The sequence below is a fragment of the Myotis myotis genome, unplaced genomic scaffold, assembly GCF_014108235.1.
Source record: "Myotis myotis isolate mMyoMyo1 unplaced genomic scaffold, mMyoMyo1.p scaffold_m19_p_3, whole genome shotgun sequence".
Lineage (NCBI taxonomy): Eukaryota > Metazoa > Chordata > Mammalia > Chiroptera > Vespertilionidae > Myotis > Myotis myotis.
The window spans coordinates 157,072,933-157,099,013 of NW_023416335.1; the positions used below are offsets into that span (position 1 = coordinate 157,072,933).

The window sequence follows — 26,081 nt, forward strand, 5'->3', positions numbered from 1 at the left end:
TGACCAACCATTAGCTGTGTTGCGCACTGACCACCAGAAGGCAGACCACCAAACCACAGGCATGGAAACATGGAACAGACTGATAAATCTCAGAGGGAAAGGGAACGGGGGAGGGTGGGAAGAGATTAACCAAAGATCTTACATGCATACTAGAGGACCATGGGGTCCTTCGGCCTGGCCTGCGCCCTCTCACAATCCGGGACTCTTTTGGCCCAATCCCCACAGGCCAGGCCAAGGGACTCCACTGGTGCACGAATCCGTGCACTGGCCCTCTAGTCTGTATCCTATCTAATAATAGACAAACATGGTAATTAACTGTACCTCCGACACGCTTCCCATTGGCTAATCAGAGCGATATGTAAATTAACTGCCAACCAAGATGGCGGCTGGCAGCCAGGCAGCTGAAGTGAACAGGAGGCTTGCTTGCTCCAGTGATGGAGGAAGCCAACGTTCCCTGCCTGCTGCTGCCAGCCTCTGAGCTGCACTCTAAGAAGCAATGTTGCAATTATAGAAGCTAAACAAACCCCAGAAACCTGCTTTCAGCCAGCCGGGCCTCAGAGCTGGAGATGCAACAGTGTTTCAATTATAGAAGCCAAACAAACCCAGATACCTGCTTTCAGCAGCCAAGGTCTCAGAGCTGGAGCCGAGCCTCAGAGCTAAAGCTGGCTCTCAGCTCCAGTGACAGCCATAGGAGGTAAATAAATCCCAGAATAAAAAAAGAAAAGAAAAAAAGGAGAGGTTGGGAGCTTCAGTCACCTGCCAGCCTGAAAACAGCCCTCAGCCCCTCATCCAGACTGGCCAGGCACCCCAGTGGGGACCCCCACCCTGAAGGGGGTGTGACCAGCTGCAAACAGCCATCATCCCCTCATCCAGGCTGGCCAGGCACCCAAGCGGGATTCCCACCCTGATCCGGGACAACCTTCACGGCAAACCAGCCGGCCCCCACCCGTGCACCAGGCCTCTATCCTATATAGTAGTAACAGGGTAATATGCAAATTGACCCTAACAGCAGAAGGACTGCGAATGGTCACTATGACACACACTGACCACCAGGGGGCAGACGCTCAATGCAGGAGCTACCCTCTGATGGTCAGGGCGCTCTCACATGGGAGGAGGTCTGCTCAGCCACAAGCCAGGCTGATGGCTGCCAGTACAGCGGTGGTGGTGGGAGCCTCTCCTGCCTCCTCAGCAGTGCTAAGGATGTCCGACTGCAGTTCAGGCCTGCTCCCCGCTGGCAAGTGGACATCCCCTGAGGGCTGCCGGGCTGCCAGAGGGATGTCTGATTGCCACCTTAGGCCCAATCCCCCAGGGAGCGGGCCTAAGCCAGTAGGTGGTCATCCCCTGAGGGGTCCCAGACTGCGAGAGGGCACAGGCCGGGCTGGGGGACCCCCCTTACCACCGAGTGCACAAATTTTTGTGCACCAAGCCTCTAGTATATATATAAAAGGGTAAGTGTCCATCCTTCCAACTGTTAACTATGTTGTGCACTGACCACCAGGGGGCAGATGCTCAATGCAGGAGCTGCCATGATGTAAACTGGCCATTTAAAAATAAATGGCACCATGGGCCTGGCGCTGACAAACCAACACTCTGCTTCACCCAAGTGGGACACAGGCCCCCCCCACCCCCCACCATCCTGGAGCAACACCCCACCAAATCACAGCCAACACTGCCAAGACCCAGTGGTGCAAAATGTGGCCCCCAGCCCAGCCCAGAAACGGTCTCTGTGGGCACTGGATAATGATGTCACATAGCAATGCCCGGCTTCCTCTCCCTAGTGCAGTGATGGCGAACCTATGACACGTGTGTCAGAGGTGACATGCGAACTCATTTTTTTGGTTGATTTTTCTTTGTTAAATGGCATTTAAATATATAAAATAAATATCAAAAATATGTCTTTGTTTTACTATGGTTGCAAATATCAAAAAATTTCTATATGTGACACGGCACCAGAGTTAAGTTAGGGTTTTTCAAAACGCTGACACGCCAAGTTCAAAAGGTTCGCCATCACTGCCCTAGTGACTAGCTTCTTGGAGTTTTTTCAGCCCAGGAACCTGATGTGCTTTATAGCCAGGTGCAAACATTTTACAGTTTAACCAAATGTATGTGAAGTGTTTTCACATGCCTCATCTCATTTGATCCTCACAGAAGTCCTGGAAGAGGTAGATAGGAGACTTGGTAGAATTCTATTTTCTTTTCATTAGCTGGAAAACAGAGATTTAGAAAGTTTAGAAACTTGACCTGACTGAAAAGAAGTAAGAAATGGTGGAGCTTGAAAATGACTTCAGGTTTTCTCAATGCTCAGAATATAGTCAAACTCTGCTACAGTTAAATATTTTACCCTTTGTTCTCCCTATGTGATCTACAATAATAATCTGCTTCGTGTTGATGTTTACTGCTGTGTTGCTGACAATTACCTGAAAGAGAAGTTGAGGTGCTTCATTGAGCTGGAAAAAGTTTAGCTAAATCAGAAATCGGGTCTAATTAAGCAAGTTTATTCTATATATATAAAAGGCTAAGTTGACTCGCGCATGCGTGATACATATAAAGCTCTCACTGGTGCCAATTGCACGCATGTGTTTCGATCTGTCATTGTTGATTATGAATTTGGTTGACAGTCTTACTATAGAGAAAGGACGAATAACAATATTAAAATATTTCTTCTAATTAATTTCCTTTCAGCGTGCATGAATATGTGCACCGGGACACTAGTATTACATAATGGACTTTCAGCTTTAATGGACACCCCCTCCCCCAAATTAGCCCATTATATCGAGGTTTTACTGTACTCACAGAAGAAAAATCTGTCTCTGGCCTCTCTACTTTTGCTTCTCATCTACTAAAAGAGATTCCAGATCTGTTAGCCCAGTTTCTGAACTTGTAAAAAGATAATGGGTAAAAAAACAGCTGAAGAATTTCAAGGAATAAGACTGTATGATTGATTTATATTAGAAAGTTGAGAATTGCTTATGAGAAGGGGATCAACAGAGGGGAAAGAGCCAAATAAGCAGTGAATTGAGCGGAAGGGTGGATATAAAGGGTTCAGGGCAGGCATTAGGGTTAACCTCTTGAGTGCTGGGGAGCGCGATCGCGCTCCTCCTGTCTTTCACCAAAAGTGCCGGGAGCGCTATCAAAGCTTTGAAATGGCGTCCAGTTCTAAGTCTGCTTTTATTAGTGATGATGATATTGCTAAATATGTCAATGTAGTAAAGGTTTCTTTAAGTTTTTGAATATGTAACTTCATTTACTTGTGATTCATAATTTTTTTCCTAAACTGCTGTAAAATCAGCAAAAATGCCTTGGCAATTTTAGCATAGTTCCTAGGATATTGGTTGGCACTCAAAGGGTTAAGAGAAACATTGTGAGCAAAAGGAATTGGGAAAGAAGATATTAAGAAGCTGCTGTGGATTTTGAAATGGATCTTTTTTATTTTCTTTGAGAGTCTCAACATATTAAGATTTAAATTGCTTTTAACTTACTTTTTTTTTTTTTTTTTTTTTTTTGAGGTTAGACTTGTTTCTTATATGTGATGCCATTCCAGTGCTGGACTCATGGAGGCTGAACATTTATTCAGGTAATAATAGGTAGCAGGTACTTTTTATGTACCAGGCAACAAACTAAATGCTATACCTGTATTGTTATTTAATCCTCACACATCTTCATGAGATTGGAAGTGTTATTGTACCCATTTAATAGATGAAGAAATTAAGACTTAGGGGCTATATCAAGATTGAGTTCAGCTGAATTAAAACATAAAAAGGCTATTGCTGTAGTTGAAGTGAAGGACAATGGTAGCTTGGGTTAGATAACGTCATTCCTCACCTGGCTGGCATAAATATTATGAATGTAAAGTAGTTATGATTGATTGAACTTCACCTCTATTTCTATAATTTTTCCCACTAGTGAAATACATCATACTTTTTTATTGTCTTTAAAACAATGGACATACTTTTTGGTAAAGCAGAATTCAGTTTAGGGTTTTAACCGTAAGGCTTTTCTAACTTTTTAGAAAGTAGATAAAATGTTTTAAAATAGTTTAAATTTATTTGAACAAATATCTACAGAAGGTAAAATATCTATAACTGGGGAATTCTTAAGTGGTGATTCATGTAGATAGTAGGAGTCTTTTGTTGATTTCGTCACACTGGAGATACTGTTTACAGATATTTTTAGCTTTGAAGAACCTTATTAGAGTTTCTCATAAGAGCTTTCTTGGTGTATCTAAATGCTTATTTAAAGATCACATTAATTGTATTACTTGCCAGAACTGGGAGGGTTCTAGCACTACTGACTGAAGATCAGTCAAAAAAGAAGATTGAAATTATAATATAGATTAATGAAAGTATTTTTAGGTTTAAGAAAATTCAGATTTATCTGCTACTTTGGTCCAAGTTTAATTTTGCCAAGTGTTATCTGTACAACAAGATAGAGCAAACTGCTTTTATTACTACTACCTTATCAGGTATTGAGTGGCCAGCATGAGTACATTGCCCTATTTTTCCTCCATCTTTTTTTTAAAAGCTTGATTGATCTATAATTGACATATAGTAAACTATATATATTAAAAATGTACAATTTAAAAATTTTGACATAAGTGTTCACCCATGAAACTAAAACCAGAGTCAAGATAATGAACATATTCATCAGCCCCACAGGTTTCCTTATTCCCATTTGTAGTCGGTCCCTCAACCTCTGTGCTCTCTAGGCCACTACTGATCAACTGTCTGTTACTATAGAATAATTTCCATTGTCTAGAATTTTATATAAATGGAATTGTAAAGTGTATGCTCTCACATTTATTTATTTCTGGTTTGACTTTTTTTCCCCACTAAGCATAATTATTTTGAGATTTATGTATGCTATTGCATGTGTCGGTAGTTCATTCCTTTTTATTGCTGAGTAGGAATCTGTTGTATAGCTGTAACAGTTTGTTTATCCATTCACTTGTTGATGTACATTTGGGTTGTTTTCAGCAACTACAAATAAAGCTATGCTATGAATATTTGTGTACAAATTTTTGTATGGGCATATATTTTTTCCTCGTTAATTTTTTGAGGTAAAATTCATATAACATACAATTGACAATTTCAAACTCTACAATTCAGTGATACTAATAAATTTACAATGTTGTGCACCACTATCTCTCTAGTTTTAAAACTCTTTGATTATTTCATAAACTATTCCATATCCATTAAGTAACCACTCCCTATTTCTACCTCCCCTTATAACCTCAAATATGCTTTCTGTCTCTATGGATTTGCTTAGTATGGATATAAAATATAAAAGAAATAAGACAATATGTGACTTTTTGTGTCTGACTTTTTTCATTTAGCATAATGTTTCCAAATTGTATTGTGTATCAATACTTTTATCCTTTCTATGGTGAATAATAGTCCATTGTGTGGTATGTTACATCTTATTTATCCATTCATCAGTTGGTGGACATCAGGATTGTTTCCACTTTTTGGGCACTATGAATGATGCTACTATGAACATTTATGTACAGGTTTTTGTGTAGACATGTTTTCATTTCTCTTAGGTGTATATCCTAGGAGTGTAATTGCTGGATCATATGGTAACACTATGTTTAACCTTTTGAGGAACTGTCAAACTGCTTCCAAAGTGGTTGTGCTATTTTACATTACCACTACCATTGTATGAGGGTTCCAATTTGTTTATCCTCATCAAACATCTTATTGTCTGTCTTTTTGTTCTAGCCATCCTAGTGGGTGTGTTATTTCTAAGTATTGGTACTTTTCTATTTTTCCTTTTGTTGTTTATGCTTTTAAGATTTTGCCTAACCCAAGGTCACAGAGATTTATTTCAAAGTTTTCTTTTAAGAGTTTTATAGTTTTAGCTCTTGGAGTTAATTTTTGTGTATGGTGTGAGGTATGGTTTGAACTTTATTCTTTTAAGTGTAGATATCCACTTGTCCTAGTACCATTTGTTGAAAACGCTGTTCTTGGCCTATTTGATTGTCTTGGCACCCTTGTTGAAAATTAGTTGACCATAAATATAAGGGTGTATTTTGGGGTTTTCACTTCTGTTCCACTACAACACTGTTTTGATTACTGTAGCTTTGAGTATACAGTAAGTTGAAATCGGGAAATGTGAGTCCTCCAATTTTGTTTTTCTTTCTCATCATTATGTCATTTATTCTAGGTCTCTTGCATTCCATGTGAATTTTAGATTATTCTGTCAATTTTTCTGCAAAATAGTCATCTAGGATTTTTAAAAAATATATATTTTTATTGATTTTTTACAGAGAAGAAGGGAGAGGGAATAGAGAGTTAGAAACATCGATGAGAGAGAAACATCAATCAGCTGCCTCCTGCACCGCCCCCACTGGGGATGTGCCCGCAACCAAGGTACATGCCCTTGACTGGAATCGAACCTGGGACCCTTCAGTCCGCAGGCCGACGGTCTATCCACCGAGCCAAACCGGCCAGGGCAAGTCATCTAGGATTTTTTAAAAAATGTTTTTATTAATTTCAGAGAGAGAAAGGGAGAAGAAGAGAGAAACATCAATGACGAGAGAGAATCATTGATTGGCTGCCTCCTGCATGTCCCCTATTGGGGATTGAGCCAGCAACCCAGGCATGTGTCCTGATTGGGAATCAATCTGTGAATTCCTGGTTCATGGGTCGAATCTCAACCACTGTACCACACAGGTCAGGTGTCATCTAGGATTTCGATAGGAATTGCATTGAATCTGTAAATCAGTTTTGGGAGTGTTACCATCTTAGTAATAGTAAGTCTTCCAATCTATGAATATGGGATATCTTCCCCTTATTTAGATCTTTAATTTCTGTCAGTAGTAGTTTATAATTTTTCAATATACAAGTCTTACACTTTTTTTTAACCATACACCTTACACTTCTTTTGTTAAATTTATACCTAAGTGTTTTATTATTTTTGTTACAGTTGTAAATGGGGTTTTTTCTTAACTTAGTATTTTGTTCAATTTTTGTACATTGATCTTATATCTTTCAACCTTGCTGAACTTATTTATTAGTTTTTAGTAGGTTCCTTAGGATTTTCTAGATACAAGATCATGTCTGCAAATGGAGATATTTTCACTTCTTTTTGAATCTGGATTTTTTTCTTTCTCTTTATTGCCTCATGCTCTAGCCAGTACCCCCAGTGCAATGTTGAATAGCAGTGGCAAAACTGTGCATCCTTGTCTTGTTACTAAGCTTGTACTCAGTCTTTCACTGTTAAGTATGATTTTATTTATGGGGTTTTGTAGATTCCCTTTATGAGGTTGAGTTATTTTCTTAGTGATTGCCCTGGGGATTACAATTACCATCTTAATTTATAACAATGTAGTTCAGTTAATACCAACTCAATTACAATAGTCTACATAACAATTATAATAATATACAAAACTTTGTGCTTGTATAACTCTGTTCCCTCTCCCCTCTTTTGTGCTATTATTATCATACAATTTGAATCTTTGTACATTGTGTGCCCATCAACACAGATTTATAATTGTAGCTTTATGCAATTGTCTTTTAAATCAGATGGAAAAATAGAGTTACAAACAAAAAATACATATATACTGTCTTTTACATTTACCTATGTAGTTACCTTTACCATTACTCTTTTATTTCTTTGTTTGTATTTGAGTTACTGTATAGTGTCATTTTACTTTAGTCTGAGTGATTCTCATAGTATTTCTTATGATTTAGGTCTGCTAACAGTAAGTTTTCTCATTTTTTATGTGGGAATGTCTTAATTTTTCTATTTTTAAATTAATTGTTAAGTTTTTTTTTTTAAATATATTTTATTGATTTTTTACAGAGAGGAAGGGAGAGAGATAGAGAGTTAGAAACATCGATGAGAGAGAAACATCGATCAGCTGCCTCCTGCACATCTCCCACTGGGGATGTGCCCGCAACCCAGGTACATGCCCTTGACCGGAATCGAACCTGGGACCTTTCAGTCCGCAGGCCGATGCTCTATCCACTGAGCCAAACCGGTTTTGGCTAATTGTTAAGTTTTTTATTTTTTTAATCCTCACTTGAGGATATATTGCTTTCTTATTGAATTTTGGAGAGAGAGAAACATTAATGTGAGAGAGAAACATCAATTGGTTGCCTCCCCTATGTGCCCCAATCAGGGATCAAACTGGGAACCCAGCCATGTGCTCTGGGTTGAGATAGAGAATTGAACCCAAGTCTTTTTCTCTGGTGCATGGGACAATGCTCCAACCAACTGAGCCACCTGGCCAGGGCTCCTTCATTTTTAAAGGATGCTTTTACTGGATATAGAATTCTTGGTTGACAGTCCCTCCCTCCCTCCCTCCCTCCCTCCCTCCCTCCCTCCCTCCCTCCCTCCTCCTCCTTCCTTTCCTTTCCTTTCTTCCTTCCTTCCTTCCTTCCTTCCTTCCTTCCTTCCATTTATTACTAGGGGCCCAGTGCACGAATTCATGCACCTTGAAAGGAACTGTGGGCCGCAAGGCTGCAGTAGGCACAGGGACGGGTCTCGACCCATCTTCCGTGCCCCTGCCCGGCCCCTCCCACCGTGTCCCCTGGTCCCCTGTCTGCTGGCAGCCCTGTTTCTGCTGCCACCGCTCCCACACGCTGATGGTGGCGCTGGCTCTGTTCGCACCTGCTGACGGTGCAGAGTGATTGTGGCCAGCGCTAGCAGCAGTGCAAGTGGGGACAGCGCCATCAGTGGGTGCGAGTGGCGGCTGCTGCTCCGACCGCCCCTCAGGAGCAGGGGGAGGTGGAGAAGCCCTCAGGGGCAATCAGGGCCGGCAGCACCGCTCGCACCTGCTGATGGCGCCGAGTGATTGGGACCGGTGCCGGGCACTGGCAGTGGATGTGAGCCATGGCTCTGGTGCTGGTTGTGGGTGCGAGCGGGGCTGGCCAGCGCTGGCAGCAGGTGCGAGTGCCTGGCGGAACCGTGGTGCACGGGAACAAAGAATTTTCAGTAACCACCAGAGGCTCACCCTGATGACAGTGATTGGTGCTCTGCCTTGGGCTGGCACCCTTGCTCACCTGCTCCACCACCCCGCTGCGGCCAACGCCCGCCATATTCTGCATGCGCCCCCTGGTTGTCGGCACACGTCATAGCGACCGTTTGTTCTGCCGTTCAGTCTATTTGCATATTAGCCTTTTATTATATAGGATTGTTTTTAATCCTCACCAAGGATACTTTTTTCATTGATTTTAGAGAGAGGGACAGACGGAGAGAAATATTGATGTGATAGAAACATATTGATTGGTTGTCCTGCACTTGCTCTGACCAGGGCTGGGGCTGGAGAGGAGCCTGCAACTGGAATCGAAACTGGGACCCTTTGGTCAGCAGGCTGACACTCTGTCCACTGAGCCAAACCAGGCAGGGCAATAATCTTTTTCTTTTAGCACTTTGAATATATGTTCCCTCTGCCTTCTGGCCTCCATGGTTTATAGGGATCTTCTTGAATTTGTAGAGTCAGTGTTTTTAATTAAATTTGAGAAAATTTTGGCCATTATTTTAGTAAATATTATTTCTTCCCTTTTCTCTTCTCTCATGGGACTCCCGTTGTGAATTTGTTGATATGCTGATGGTGCCCCACAGGTCTCTGGGGCTTTAATCTTTTTTTTTTTTTTTAATATATTTTATTGATTTTTTACAGAGAGGAAGGGAGAGGGATAGAGAATTAGAAACATCAATGAGTGAGAAACATCGATCAGCTGCCTCCTGCATATCCCCCACTGGGGATGTGCCTGCAACCAAGGTACATGCCTTGACTGGAATTGAACCCGGGACCCTTGAGTCCGCAGGCCAACACTCTATCCATTGAGCCAAACTGGTCAGGGCTTTAATCATTTTTTTAAAATTATTTTTTCTTTTTGTTCCTCAGACTGAATAATCTTAATTGACCTAGCTTCAAGTGTGTTGATTCTTTCTTCTACCTGCTCAGATCTTGTGTCAAACCCCTCTACTGATGTTTTTAATTTCTCTTGTTATTATTTTTTAAATTTTTTTTATTGATTTCAGAGAGGAAGGAAGAGGGAATGAGAAATAGAAATATCAATGATGAGAGAGAGTCATTGATCAGGTGCCTCCTGCACCTCCCCTACTGGGGATCAAGCCCACAACCTGGGCATGTGCCCTGATCAGGAATTGAACCCTGACTTCCTAGTTCATAGGTTGATGCTCAACCACTGAGCCATGCTGGCCAGGCTCTCTTATTATTTTTCCAACTCCAAATTTCATTTTGGTTCCTTTTTATAATTTCTATCAATATTCTTTTTTTGGTGAGACATTGTTCTGATACTTTTCCTTTAATTCTTTAGTCATGGTTTCCTTTCCTTTTTTAATCTTATTTAAGATGGGTCATTTAAAGTAGTAAGTCCAATGTCTGGGATTTCTAAGTAAATTTCTATTGATTGCCATTTTTCCTATAATAGGTCATACATTATATTTCAAGATAGTGTATTACTTCATGGGTAGTGTAACGACTTTACAATAATATATTTCTGCTTCTTCCTTCCTGATCCTTACCCTGATCTGATCATACATTTTACTTGTATATATAAATTGTACAATATATTTCAAATTATTCTTGCTTTGAATAGTTGATAATTTTAAATAATGTATTTAAATATTGAGCAAAAAAGTTTTTTGTTTTTTTTTAAAAAATATATTTTATTGATTTTTTACAGAGAGGAAGGGAGAGAGATAGAGAGTTAGAAACATCGATGAGAGAGAAACATTGATCAGCTGCCTCCTGCACATCTCCCACTGGGGATATGCCCGCAACCCAGGTACATGCCCTTGACCGGAATCGAACCTGGGACCTTTCAGTCCGCAGGCCGACGCTCTATCCACTGAGCCAAACCGGCTTCGGCGAGCAAAAAAGTTTTTAATTACCCACATTGTTATCATTTCTGGTGTTCATCATTTGTTTGTATAGATCCTTATTCCTATTTGTTATCATATTGATTAAGCTTGAAGGACTAGTAGATGTCTGCTGGTGATGAATTCTTTTAGCTTTCATATGTCTGAAAAAGTCTTTATTTTGCCTTCATTTTTGAAAGATATTTTCTGAGTATAGAATTCTTGGTTGATAGTTTTTCATTCAGTCCTTTAAGATATTACTCCATTGTTTTTTTGACTTGAGTAGTTTTCAGTGAGAATTCTGTTGTCATCTTCATCTTGGTTCCTCTATATCAGTGATGGCGAACCTTTTGAGCTCAGCGTGTCAGCATTTTGAAAAACCCTAACTTAACTCTGGTGCCGTGTCACATATAGAAATTTTTTGATATTTGCAACCATAGTAAAACAAAGATTTATATTTTTGATATTTATTTTATATATTTAAATGCTATTTAACAAAGAAAAATCAACCAAAAAAATGAGTTCGCATGTCACCTCTGACACGCATGTCATAGGTTCGCCATTACTGCTCTATATTGTAATATGTCCTTTTTCTCTGGTGGCTTTTGTATTTACTCTGGAAAGACAAGTACCATAGGATTTCACTATATGTGGAATCTAATGAACAAAATGAACTAATAATCAAAATAGAGAGAAACTTATAGATAGAGAGCAGACTGACAGCTCTTAGCGGTCGGGGGAGGGGTGCTGTGTAGCAGGGTGGAGGTATTGAGCAATAAAGAAAATAAAAAGAGAAAGAACTCATTGGCATGGACAATAGTGTGGTTATGCTGATGGGAAAGGGAATGGATAGATGTAGAGAAGGGTATAGGGAGGAAATGGTGATGGGAAAAAATAATAAAGAAAAAAATTTACTCTATATTACTGGGTTTAGGCAGTTTGGTAATGAGTGTCTTAATTTGGTTCTTTGAGCTTCTTGGATTTGTGTATTTATAGTTTTATTCCAATTTGAAAATGTTTAGAGGCCTGGTGCATGAAATTCATGCACTTGGGGGGGGGTCCCTTAGCCCGGATTGCGAGAGGTCACAGGCCAGGCTGAGGGACCCCACCGGTGCATGATTGGGGCCGGGGAGGGACACGGGAGGTTGGCCAGCTGGGGCGGAACCACAGGAGGGCTCCAGGGCATGTCCGGCCTGTCTCGCTCAGTCCCGATCAGCTGGACCCCCGCAGCAAGCTAACCTACTGGTCGGAGCATCTGTCCCCTGGTGGTCAGTGCACATCATAGCAACTGTTCGACTGGTCGACTGCCCCCTGGTGGTCAGTGCACGTCATAACGAGCAGTTGAGTGGCCTTAGCATATCATTAGCGTATTACACGTTGGTTGAATGGCCGACTGGCCGACTGGACACAGCATATTAGGCTTTTATTACATAGGATTTAAAAGTTTTTTTCCCTCTTGCTTTTGGAAATACCACTAACACATATATTAGGCAATTTGAATTTATTTCACAATTCACTGATGCTTTGTTCATTTTTAATGTGGGTTTTTTCTTTCTGTGTTTTATTTTGGTTAGTTTCTATTGCTGTCACCTAAAGATTTTTTCCCCCTGATTTGTTCTGTTGAAATTTCTAATCTGCTGTTAGTCTTACTGTATTTTTATCTTTAATATTTTAGAGATTTTTTTTTACTTCTACCTAACATGCTTACTTTTTTCTTTAGATTTTTGTACATATGGAATATAGTTTTAATTTTTTAAATGTCTTTCTTTATTAATTTATAACTAATTTCTCAGCATTTCTTTTCTTTTTTTAAAAGTATATTTTATTGATTTTTTTATAGAGAGGAAGGGAGAGGGATAGAGAGCTAGAAACATTGATGAGAGAGAAACATCAATCAGCTGTCTCCTGCATACCCCCTACTGGGGATGTGCCCACAGCCTAGGTACATGCCCTTGACCGGAATCGAACCTGGGACCCTTCAGTCCGCAGGCCGATGCTCTATCCACTGAGCCAAACCAGATAGGGCTCAGCATTTATTTTCATTGTGAAATATACCTTTCATTGTAAAATAAGTCTAATTTACAGGAAGTTGCAAGAAAAATGTACAGCATTGTTCCATGTGCCTCCACCCAGCTTCTCCCAATAGAACAGCCTGTACAACTATAGTACCATATCAAAACCAGGAAATTGTTATGGTACAATCTACTAGTTTATTAAGATTCGACCAGTTTTACATGTACTTTTGTATGTGTTTGTAGTTCTATGGAATTTTATCATGTGTGAATTTGTGTATCCACAACCATCATCAAGATATAGTACAGTTCTGGTTGCTCTTTAATAATCACACCTTCCTCCACCCTTTTATAAACCTGTAACCCTGGCAACCATTAATTTGTTCTTCATTTCTGTAATATTGTCATTTCAAAATATTACTTAAATGGAATCATATAGTATGCTACCCTTTTTTTTTAAAAATCCTCACTTGAGGATATTTTTTCCATTGATTTTTAGAGAGAGTAGAAGGGAGTGGGAGAGACAGAGAGAAACACTGATGTAAGAGAGACACATGGATTGATTGCTTCCGCATGCCCCCCGACCAGGGCTGGGAGCCTGCAACCAAGGTACCTGCCCTTGACTGGAATCGAACCCAACACCCTTCAGTCTGCAGGCTGATGTTCTATCCACTGAGCCAAATCGACTAGGGCTAGTATATAACCCTTTGAAATTGACATTTTTTTTCTCACTCAGCATAATTTCTTTGCGATTCATCCAAGTTATTGCATGTATTAGTAGTTTGTACCATTTTATTGCTGAGTAATATTCCATGGTATGGCTGCCCCAAGTTTGATTAAGCATTCACCTGTTGAAGGACTTCTATGTTGATTCCAGTCTTTGGCTATTATGAATAAAGCTACGATGAACATTCCTATTCAGGTTTTTTGTAGACATACATTTTTATTTGTCTGGGATAAATGACCAATTGCTGGGTATTATGGTAATTGCATGTTTCATTTCGTAAGAAACCGCCAAACTGTCTTCTAGAGTGGCTATACCATTATACATTCCCACCAGCTATACATATATGTATGAGTGATCCAGTTTTTCTGCATCCTTGCCAATATTTGGTATTGTCAGTATGTTTTATTTTAGCCATTATGATAGATATGTAGTGAGAAGTTATTGCGGTTTTAATTGCATTTCACTAATGGCTAATGATTTTGAACATGTCAATTCATGTCTTTTGCTAATTTTCTAATTAGATTGTTTCTTTACTGTTGAATTTCGAGAGTTCTGTGGGTTTTTTGTTTTTTGTGTGTGTGTTTTTAGTTATTTGTTCCAGGAAGGTAAATATGATCCCTGTTACTGCATATTAGTCAGAAATAGTATCCCTCTCCCAAAGTTTTCAGTAATATTAAGAACATCGTTGTTATTAACTTCTGTCTAATAATTCCTTCCCATCTCAAGTCCTTAAAAGAAGGGGGGGCCATGGAGGCTAAATATAACAGGCAAAAAGATACTTCTGGTGTTGTTCAGTATCTGTGAAGCCCAGCAGTTTGCAAATCAATCAGATACAGGCTTAGAACTAGAAATAGGTCGGTTACTGTAGCACAAAATGATGGTGTGAAAAGATTTTAGTGACAGCTTGTGTGTGTTAATATACCTTTTCTTGTTCATAGTTCTCTTTGGATATAATGGTAGGTTCTAGGTGTTTTCAATATGCCTTTTCTCTACTTTTTATAGTCCTTTTCTTGAAAGAATGATAATATTTATAAAATCATATTTAAATTGGTACAGTTGACCAGTTAAAGCAGTCTGTCCAGCCTCAGTACACTAACTAGGTAATTCTTCTTTCACCTTTATTATTAGTTTTGGAGCTTATGTCAGAGTTTATGATGATTTACTGGTATTATATAGATTAGGATTTCTTCAAGATTTATCTCTGCATTTCAAATTTGCACTTATCTGTGTAAAAACTCAGAGAGAGACAGCATTGTTATAGGACCATGTAGCTATCAAACACTTGAAGAAAACATTTCTTTGTAGTTATTTTGTAGAATTAGGACACATTTCAATAATTAGGTGACTTTGAACTCTGAGATCTGCTAAAGCCATCTTTGGAATACAGAGCTGCCTCTGCTTGTGCCAGTCTTATCAGAAAAGTTTTATTTCTATTCCCAGTTTGTTGTTTTTGCTCATGATCAAAAGGCATAGCTTGGTATATTAGTCTGCTGTTTTTCCCAGTGGCTATTGAGATGCCTTGCACAGAGTGGTTACTCGGTATTTGTAGGATGAATGAATGCCTCTCCATTGAGTTACTGCTTCAGTCTTTGTATATTTCATCCAGGAGCCTTCCTTCCTTCCTCCCTCCCTCCCTCCCTTCCTCCCTGTGGCCTCTGCTCACCTTTCTAGCCTTTTCTGCTGTTAACATGTCACTGTTCTTGCCCTACACCAGTGGTTCTCAGCCTTCCTAATGCCGCGACCCTTTAATACAGTTCCTCATGTTGTGGTGACCCCCAACCATAAAATTATTTTCGTTGCTACTTCACAACTGTAATTTTGCTACTGTTATGAATCGTCATGTAAATATCTGATATGCAGGATGTATTTTCATTGTTACAAATTGAACATAATTAAAGCATAGTGATTAATTACAAAAACAATATGTAATTATATATGTGTTTTCCGATGGGCTTAGGCGACCCCTGTGAAAGGGTTGTTCGACCCCCAAAGGGGTCGCAACCCACAGGTTGAGAACCGCTGCCCTATATTCTTCCTTTAAAATCCAAGGTTTCAATTTCTACCACAGTTTGGTGGACTAGATATCCAGTATCACTGGTATAACTGCCTTTTGGACACTGACTTTGCCAGCCTGTGGGCATATCACATTTGCCACATTTTTTTTCATTTATTTTTATTTTTTTAAAAAACATTTTTATTCAGTTCAGAGAAGAAGGGAGAGGGAGAGAGAGATAGAAACATCAATGATGAGAATCACTGATGAGCTGCCTCCTGCACTCCCCCCACTGGGGATCAAGCCCACAAAGTGGGTTAATGCTGAACCACTGAGCCATGCTGTCCCGGCTTGCCATGTTTTTAAACAGAACTCAATCATCTTTCTTTCCCAACTCATTTCTTCTTCAGTATTCCTATCTCAGTAGTGGAAATATTCACCCTAGTTGTCAAACTTTTTGGTATCAGAATCTAAATACTTTATATTTTAAAAATTATTGAGGCCTTCAAAAGAGTTTTTATTTTGTTTATATGCATTATACCTATCAATATTAATATATTAGAAATTAAAACTGGGACATTTAAAAATATTCATTCATTTGAAAATGATAATAAATTTATTACATGTTAACATAAAAGCAAATTTTTAATGAAAATTTTTTTCCAAAACACCAACAACAAACTTAGTGAGATACGTATCATTATTTTTTATTTTTACAAATCTGTATTAATGTTAGGGTTAGTAAATCACAGATAAAATCTCATATCTGCCTTTTTATTCAATTAATTATGATATTACATGTCAGATACCTTCTGGAAAATACTATTGTATACCTGTGAAAGCATGAGAGTGAAAAGGAACAACAAGATCTTAGCATTATTATAAAAATGAATTTGGCCTTGCAGATCCCATGAAAAAGTCTTAGAAATTCCCAGGAGTCCCAGGCCATACTTTGAGAGCTTCTTTTCTATCAACTCACCTAGGTTTTCTCTTATTCTTCTCCTCTTCCAATCATTACATACATCTTATATGTCACTAATTCTTAATGCTTATACCTTTTTTTTTTAAGTATAAATGACAGACAGGAAGTAGCGGTGGCAGCAGGTGGGTGAGGGTGCTCAGGAGGGGGCTGGGCAGATTAGCATGCGACCCTATGCCCCCTGGTTATACCATCTTAATGTCTCTCTGGTCAGAGTCCCCTCAATCTACAGCTAAAATGCTTATCTCATCTTTTTCCTAGCTGATGTCTCTGTCTCTATTTTATCTTCTTTCTAAGCCATCCACATTGTTGCAAAAGTAATAATCTTTCTAAAATATAAAGATGATAAAGTAACTCCTTTCTGAAAATTCTTTACAAGGTTTTTATAGCTTTAGTTAGTACACAAGATGTTATATGATCTTTTTTCCACTAACCTATAGCTTCTTCTCAGGCCACTTTTTGTGAGCCTTATACTATAGCAGGGGTCCTCAGACTTTTTAAACAGGGGGCCAGTTCACTGTCCCTCAGACCATTGGGGGGCCGGACTATAGTTTAAAAAAAAACTATGAACAAATTCCTATGCACACTGCACATATCTTATTTTGAAGTAAAAAAACAAAATGGGAACAAATACAATATTTGTATTTGCATGTGGCCCGCGGGCCATAGTTTGAGGACCCCTGTACTATAGCTTTCTTTATGCAATACTTACAGTTGTGAGAAAGCATCATGGTGACCCATACATCTGTATTAGTAATCCTATTAATAATAGACAAACATGATAATTAACTGTAACTTTGCTACCCTTCCCATTGGCTAATCAGGGCGATATGCAAATTAAATGCCAACCAAGATGGCGGCCAGCAGCCAGGCAGCTGAAGTGAACAGGAGGCTTGCTTGCTCCAGTGATGGAGGAAGCCAACGTTCCCCGCCTGCCGCTGCTGGCCTCTGAGCTGCACTCTAAGAAACAATGTTGCAATTATAGAAGCTAAACAAACCCAGATACCTGCTTTCAGCCAGCCGCAACCTCAGAGCTGGAGCCGGGCCTCAGAACTGGAGCTAGCTCTCAGCTCCAGTGACAGCTATAGAAGGTAAATAAATCCCAGAATAAAAAAATAAAACAAAACAAAACAAAAAAACAGAAAAAAAGGAGAGGCTGGGAGCTTTATTTGCCTGCCAGCCTGAAAATGGCCCTCAGCCCCTCATCCAGACTGGCGAGGCACCCAAGCGGGACCCCCACCCTGATCTGGGACAACCTTCACGGCAAACCAGCCGGCCCCCACCCGTGCACCAGGCCTCTATCCTATATAGTAACAGGGTAATATGCAAACTGACCCTAACAGCAGAAGGACTGCGAATGACTGGTCACTGTGACACACACTGACCACCAGGGGGCAGATGCTCAATGCAGGAGCTGCCCTCTGGTGGTCAGGGTGCTCTCATATGGGAGGAGGTCTGCTCAGCCACAAGCCAGGCTGATGGCTGCCAGTACAGCGGTGGTGGTGGGAGCCTCTCCCGCCTCCTCTGCAGCACTAAGGATGTCCAACTACAGTTTAGGCCTGCTCCCCGCTGGCAAGTGGACATCCTCCGAGGGCTGCCGGGCTGCCAGAGGGATGTCTGATTGCCATCTTAGGCCCAATTCCCCAGGGAGCGGGCCTAAGCCAGCAGGTGGTCATCTCCTGAGGGGTCCCAGACTGCGAGAGGGCACAGGCCGGGCTGGGGAACCCCCCTCCCCCCCGAGTGCTCAAATTTTTGCACACTGGGCCTCTGGTTTATATATATAAAAGCCTAAGCAACTGGCTGACCGGCCGACTGGCCAGTAGCTATGATGCACACTGACCACCACGGGGCAGACACTCAATTCAGGAGCTATCAAGCTACAGCAGCTTTGCAGAGTGTCCTCTCGTACTCTGGTACCCCTCGGGGGATGTTGGACTGCCGGGTTCGTCCCAGTCCCCACAGGCCAGGCCAAGGGACCCCACCTGCTGGAGGGACCCTGCTCACTCCACAGATGCCCTTTGAGCCCTGGCTCCACCCCAGGTGCGGCCTGCCAGGGAGGGACCATGGAGGTTGGCTCCAGGGCGTGTCTGGCCCATCTCGCCCAGTCCCGCCCCACCAGCCACCTTCTAATTAATTTCCTTTCAATTTACACAAATCCATGCACCAGGCCTCTGGTATTATTATGTTTTTGGATTCACACTATGTTCTTGGCACTGTTCTAAGCACTTTACATGTTACCTCATTTAATCTTAAAACAGCTTTCCAGAGAAGTAATCTTATTATTACATTTTATAGATGAGGAAACTGAGGTTTAGAGAAATTAGGTAACTTTCCTCAAATCCTCCAGCTGATAAGTATGGAATCTAGGTCTTTTTCTTCACTTCTCTATTTGGCTAACTGCTATTGGTCCATCCATAATCATCCCTCCTTCTAGAAGCCTTTTTTCTGGTATTATTTAGATGCCTGCTCCCTCTATTCCCATTTACCCTGTGAGCAACTCTATCTATATTATACATTATAATTTATTTGTTTGTCTCCTGCACCATTGATGTTCCTGGTAGGTTCAGAGAGATAATTTCTCATGCCTCTGGCACACAATTATTAGATTGCATCCCAGAATATTTGTCTCTAAGAGGAAAATGCATATTGAGGACCTTAAAACCTAATGTCACTCTGGGCCTACTTATTCTGTTCATTCTATGCAAGCAGGCACCAAGAGATTAAGTAACTTGTCCAAAATCACACAGCTTATGAGTAACAAAGCTGGACATCAAATATCTAAAATCTGTACTGTACAGAATACTGATTTTCTTACGCAGCATCCCATAGTTATATCCTTTGCTAGGATAAAGGTAAGTTAGGATTAGCTAAAATCATATGAACAGCTCTGGTGTGGTGATCTTACAGAAAAAGATGATGTAGTGTTGATTTTTAAAAGTTGAATTTATTGTTTTTAAAATATGTTTTCTTTTTTCTTTTTCTTTTTTTATTATTAGTTAAGGTATTACAAATGTGTCCTCATCCCCCCTATTAGCCTCCAACCTCTCCCCCCCCCCCAAAATATGTTTTCTTTATAAAACAACATATTTTAGTATAAATGAAAGGATCTTTCATGTTGTCTTTATTATAAAATCACTAGAGGCCTGGTACACAAAAATTTGTGCACTCAGGGGGGTCCCTCAGCCTGGCCTGAGCCATCTCACAGTCTGGGGCCCCTTGGGGGATGACCACCTGCTGGCTTAGGCCCGCTCCCTGGGGAATTGGGCCTAACTGGCAGTCAGACATCACTCTGGCAGCCCGGGAGCCCTCAGGAGATGTCCACTTGCCAGCGGGGAGCAGGCCTAAGCTGCAGTCGGACATCCTTAGCGCTGCTGAGGAGGCGGGAAAGGCTCCCACCACCACCGCTGTACTGGCAGCCGTCAGCCTGGCTTGTGGCTGAGCAGAGCTCCCCGTGTGGGAGCGCACTGACCACCAGGGGACAGCTCCTGCATTGAGCGTCTGCCCCCTGGTGGTCAGTGTGTGTCATAGTGACCAGTCATTCCCAGTTGTTCTGCTGTTAGGGTCAATTTGCATATTACCCTGTTACTATATAGGATAGAGGCCTGGTGCACGGGTGGGGGCCGGCTGGTTTGCCCCGAAGGGTATCCCGTATAAGGGTGGGGGTCCCGCTTGGGTGCCTGGCCAGCCTGGGTGAAGGGCTGATGAGTGTTTGTAGGCTGGTCACACACCCTCTTCAGGGTGGGGGTCCCCACTGGGGTGCCTGGCCAGCCTGGGTGAGGGGCTTATAGCTGTTTGCAGCTGGTCACACCCCCTTCAGGGTGGGGGATCCCCACTGGGGTGCCTGGCCAGTCTGGGTGAGGGGCTGAGGGCCGTTTTCAGGCTGGCCAAGCCCCCTGGCGACAGAAGCTCCCAGCCTCTTCGTTTTTTCTTTTTTCTTTTTTATTCTGGGATTTATTTACCTTCTATAATTGTAACTTTGTTGCCTTCAGTGGTGCTCAGAGGTGGCTCCTGCTTGCTCCAGCTCCGTGGCCACAGCCGGCTGAAAGCAGGTATCTGGGGTTTATTTATCTTCTATAATTGAAACTTTGTTGCTTTGAGTGGAGCTCAGAGCCGGCTCCTGCTTGCTCCAGCTCCGTGGCCACAGCCAGCTGAAAGCAGATATCTGAGGTTTATTTACCTTCTATAATTGAAACTTTGTTGCCTTCAGTGGAGCTCAGAGCCAGCCGGGAAGCTTGGCTTCCTCCATCACTTGAGCAACCAAGCCTCCTGCTCATTTCAGCTCTGTGGCTGCTGGTCGCCATCTTGGTTGGGTTAATTTGCATATAGTTGCTCTGATTGGCTGGTGGGCATGGCTTAAGGCATAGCGAAGGTATGGTCAATTTGCATGTTTGTCTTTTATTAGATTAGATTATCACAATTCCTAGTTTTCAGCTCATTTATTTTCCACATTCCAGTGATAACGGCAACAAATAGTTGAGATTTGGGAGATCGATAATCATTTTTCTTCTCCCAACAAGTTATATTGGTTAACTTAGAATCCTGTTGCCTTTATTTATTAGAGAAATACATCTGAACTTTACCTTTCTGGTGGGATTTGTCTGCCCATACCTCCTTTTTACCTCTACAGTCCCTTGAGCATTGCAGTGGATGTTAATTTTGAGAATGCTAATTAGCTTCAGTAATTATATACCTTTTGACATTTCTAGACATTTATAGCTTTGTACTTTTGGTCTAGAATAGGATGTATTGGAGCTTGTTGGCTTTTGTGTCTTTTTTTTTTTTTTTTTTAAGAAGGCTTTGAATTTTGTTCAAGGAGGAGTTATATTAATCTATGTAAGTCCAGTCATGGAATTTAAGGCTACTGGGATTTGTTTTTCCAGTGCCCAGGAATATCATACTTATCTTTTGTTAATATATAGTATCTGAGGTCAAGAATAGTTTTTCTTTAAGATGATGCCTTTTGTTGTAGATGTGTTTCAGAATCAGACCAATATAGAGGATGCAATTTTATTAAAATAAACTTTAAAATAAGTACCCAGGACCTTAAATCCCCTAGTTTGGGGATTTATATGACATAAAAAGCTTGTCTGCAACATGTCCCCCTTGTTGACAAACTTAATTCTCAGTTATGTAGGATGTGCTGCTGAGTATTTTTTTTTTCCAGCCATTGTTCTCTATACCTGAGCTAATGTTGTAAAGGTTGTTTCAATTTGTTTTAGAATAGATTTGATTCCAAATTTCCTACTTCTGCCGTAATATTGTAACTTTTAGTTTGGAAGTGAGCATTCATTCGTCAGAGAGATAAATATGCTAAAGAAATTTTAAAAATTGGAATTTGAAAACCAAAATATGTTTTTGAGAGGATGATGGGATGCCGGATATAGTTTGTAGACTTGCTTTGAGTTCTTAGGAGTTGATAGGATTGACCTATACAAGACAAGGGCTTAGGCATAAAAGCATGAGAGACATGTAGGAAAGTGCCTTTTCCTAACCTAATGTTTTAGATTTCTTTTTACTGCATCCCATCATATTTGGCACATATTTGGCACTTAAAACAAGAGCTTTAGGACAATTTAGTTAATTGAATTTTTCCCTCTGGTAGGATTATGTATGAAATTACTGAATATTATTATTATCCCTGTGCAAGTGGGTGACGAAGTGAAGTTGAAGAAAGCAGGAATGTCCTCATGTTAAAGATATACTCTAATGTTTTCATTAATTTCATTTTAAGGAAACTGTTCTGAAATTAGAGGAAGCAGCTAAGTGAAGTAATCATGTATAAATAATGCATTTTCTGGTTATGCCAGGCTTGTTTTCATATTATACTGGTGTTGGGGTATCAGATAACAACTCTATACTTACTTTTTGTAGTTAATAGTTTATTAACAAATACTTATTCATTATGCCAGTAACAGAATGAGGGCTGTAGCAGTGAAGAGAACGGAAAAATTCCTGCTTTTCTAAGAGCTTAAATTTTTTCCAGTTTTATTGAGATACTAGAGGCCTGGTGCATGAAATTCATGCACGGGTAGGGTCCCTAGGCCTGGCTGGTGATCAGAGCCGATTGGGGCCTTCCTGTTGCCGGCCAGAGCCTTCCTTTGTTCCGTGCCACCCCCTGGTGGTAAGCACACATCATAGTGAGCGGTCGAACTCCTGGTCTTCCAGTCGAACTCCTGCGGTGACAATTTGCATATGAGGCTCTTTTATATATATCAATTATTTTTTTATCCTCACCCGAGGATGTTTTTCCATTGATTTTTAGAGAGAGTGGGAGAGAGAGGAAAAGACAGAGAGAAATATCGATGTAAGAGAAACACATTGTTGCCTCCTTCACACGCTCTGGCCAGGGCCTGGGAGGAGACTGCAACTGAGGTACATGCCCTTGATTGGAATTGAATCTAGGACCCTTCAGTCCACAGGTCAGTGCTCTATCCACTTAGCCAAACTGCTAGGGTGAGTTTATTCTTGTATTATTATTTATTTTTTTGTATGATTTATTTATATTTGTCTTCTTATTATTAGTTACCAGAGGCCTGATGCACGAAAATTTGTGCAAGAGTAGGCCTTCCATCCCCCAGCTGCCAGCACCAGCTTCCCTCCGGCTCCCAGGACCCGGGCTGCTTCCCTCCTCCAGCAGCCCGCAGGCACCTGGGACCCGGGCTGGCTTCCCTCCAGCCCTGGCTTCTTCAAGAAGGACATCAGGAATGACGTCTGGAAGACACCTGGTCTAGTTAGCATATTACCCTTTTATTATTATAGATAATTGACATGTAACTCTGTATAAGTTTAAGGTGTACCACGTATTGCAAAATGATTACCACAATAAATTTAGGTAACATTTGTCTTTTTTTGTAAGTTATAAAAAATAGAGCTTAGATTTTCATGGGAGAAATGGTTGTAAGAAAAATAATACCAGTAGTCCTCCATGTAGTCAATGACAGAAATCCCTAAAATGAGACCCACAGATGGCTGGGTTCTGGTTTCTCTGAAATTGGCTCTGCTTTTTTGCCCTTATGGTCCCTTTTTTGGGAGAGGAGTGATGGCAGAGCCAATAATAATAGTTTTAGTTGGTCACATATTTGCTGTGCATCAGGCACCCTGCAGAATTATTTTGGAAAATATTTAATTGTATTAAGGAGGTTTTAGCTAGCTTATTTTATAGATCAGTAAAGTGAGACTTACAGAGGTAGTTACTAATCTAAGATCACACAGCTGATATGTGATAGGGTTAGGTAGGCCTGCTCCTAATAATTTTAAGTTCCCAGGCAAGAGCCTGAATGGATGCACATATTCCGTATGTCTAAATATTTAAGTTATAAATCAGTATTTTAAAAAACTTGGAAAAACTTTTCCCCTCCTACCTTGACAGGTATCTTATCTAATAAAAGAGAAATATGCAAATTGACAATACCTCCCCTACACTCAAGCCACACCCACCAGCCAATCAGAGCGACTATATGCAACTTAACCCAACCAAGATGGCGGCCGGCAGCCACGGAGCTGGAGCAAGCAGGAGGCTTGGTTGCCCCTGCGATGGAGGAAGCCAAGTTTCCAGCCTGCTCTGGCCAGCTGTGGGCTCCGCTCAAGGCAACAAAGTTTCAATTATAGAAGATAAATAAATCGAAGATACCTGCTTCCAGCCAGCCTCCACTGGGAACTTGGGTGGCTGGGGGCTGTGGCCAGCCTGCAAACAGCCATCAGCCCCTCACCCAGGCTGGCCAGGCACCCCAGCGGGGACCCCCACTCTGAAGAGGCTGTGGCCAGCCTGCAAACAGCCATCAGCCTCTCACCCAGGCTGGCCAGGCACCCCAGCGGGGACCCCCACTCTGAAGAGGCTGTGGCCAGCCTGCAAACAGCCATCAGCCTCTCACCCAGGCTGGCCAGGCACTCCAGTGGGGACCCCTACCCTGATCAGGGACACCCTTCAGGGCAAACCAGCTGGCCCCACCCATGCACCAGGCCTCTATCCTATATAATAAAAGGGTAATATGCAAATTGACCCTAACAGCAGAACAACTGGGAATGACTGGTCACTATACACACACTGACCACCAGGGGGCAGACGCTCAATACAGGAGCTGCCCCCTGGTGGTCAGTGCACTCCCACATGGGGAGCTCTGCTCAGCCACAAGCCAGGCTGACAGCTGCCAGTACAGCGGTGGTGGTGGGAGCCTCTCCCGCCTCCTCAGCAGCGCTAAGGATGTCCGACTGCAGCTTAGACCTGCTCCCCACTGGCAAGTGGACATCCCCAAGGGCTCCCAGGCTGCCAGAGGGATGTCTGACTGCCAGTTAGGCCCAATTCCCCAGGGAGCGGGCCTAAGCCAGAAGGTGGGCATCCCCCGAGGGGGGTCCCAGTTTGTGAGAGGGCACAGGCTGGGCTGAGGGACCCCCTCCTCCCCCGAGTGCACAAATTTTTGTGTACTGGGCCTCTAATATTTTCATAATGGGCCTAGAGGCCAGAATTCTTGGACTCTTCAAACTTCTGAGACAGTGTGGGATAGTGCATAAGACCCACTAAATCTAGTCTCCCTCTATACCGCTCATCTGTCCCTTGTTCACCATTCAGACCATGGAATATGTGTAATAGTGGGTATTGTCTATGGCAGTGATGGTGAACCTTTTGAGCTTGGTGTGTCAGCATTTTGAAAAACCCTAACTTAACTCTGGTGTCGTGTCACATATAGAAATTTTTTGATATTTGCAACCATAGTAAAACAAAGATTTATGTTTTTGATATTTATTTTATATATTTAAATCCCATTTAACAGAGAAAAATCAACCAAAAAAATGAGTTCGCATGTCACCTCTGACACGCGTGTCATAGGTTCGCCATCACTGGTCTATGAGAAGACAGAGTTTAAGAAGAGATCCACTGAAAGTGGGCTTGAAACTGTATGGGCAGGGAATTCTGGGATCCAGCGTATAGTTGGAGGTGGTAGAGTCAGGGGCTTTAGGTAGGTTTTTCCTCTTGGTCCCATGAACATCTTGCCTTGAGGGGGTAGGTAAGTTAGAAGGGGGTCAGAGTGGATCTGTCTAAAGTGTGAGACCCAGAAAATGGTTCTTTACCACAACCAAGTGTGGTACTAATGCCAGGACTCTAACCCAGGTCCATCTCACCAGACTGTCTGTTGTTAATAGTAAGAGAGCCTGAATTTACAGAGAAGGGGAGTGTTGGCTTACTGTCTGGTGAGTAGAACAGGGATGGAAACAGCGGGTTCAGCTTTGTTATGTCATGCCTGGAGAAGTGCTTATATGGACCAGGTTTTAAATGAGCCAGTCTTTTCTCCTTTGAAAATACTACTTAGCGTTTGCTCTTAGAATCTAGAGAATTTAAGAATTAAAGAAAGAAACTTCCCCTTATTTTAAGTGCATTCTGATCTTTGTGTAGTTTAAGTGGCACAGTATGAGGAGACATAGTCAATTTTTCTTTTTTTAAATTTTATTTCAGAGAAGAAGGGAGAGTGAGAGAGAGAAATATCAATGATGAGAGAGAATCATTGATCGGCTGTCCCCTACACATCCCCCACTGGGGATCAA

General features: G+C 41.5%; 1 protein-coding gene across 6 annotated transcripts in view; it reads left to right on the forward strand.

The window, feature by feature from the left end:
* Positions 1–26,081, forward strand: part of R3HDM2 (R3H domain containing 2) — a 179,713-nt gene that overhangs the window by 35,800 nt on the left and 117,832 nt on the right. For 2 of the 6 annotated variants that reach the window (XM_036297268.1, XM_036297251.1), the window contains exon 2: positions 3,507–3,574. The exons of 1 other annotated variant lie outside the window; for it this stretch is intronic. Coding sequence is in view for 2 of the 5 variants with exons in the window: in XM_036297251.1 (XP_036153144.1) it covers positions 3,552–3,574 (23 nt within the window). In the remaining 3 variants the exon portion in view is untranslated. Of the gene's footprint in view, positions 1–3,506; positions 3,575–26,081 lie in introns of those variants that run through there. 3 more of the 6 variants (XM_036297250.1, XM_036297261.1, XM_036297255.1) reach the window with 2 other exon arrangements.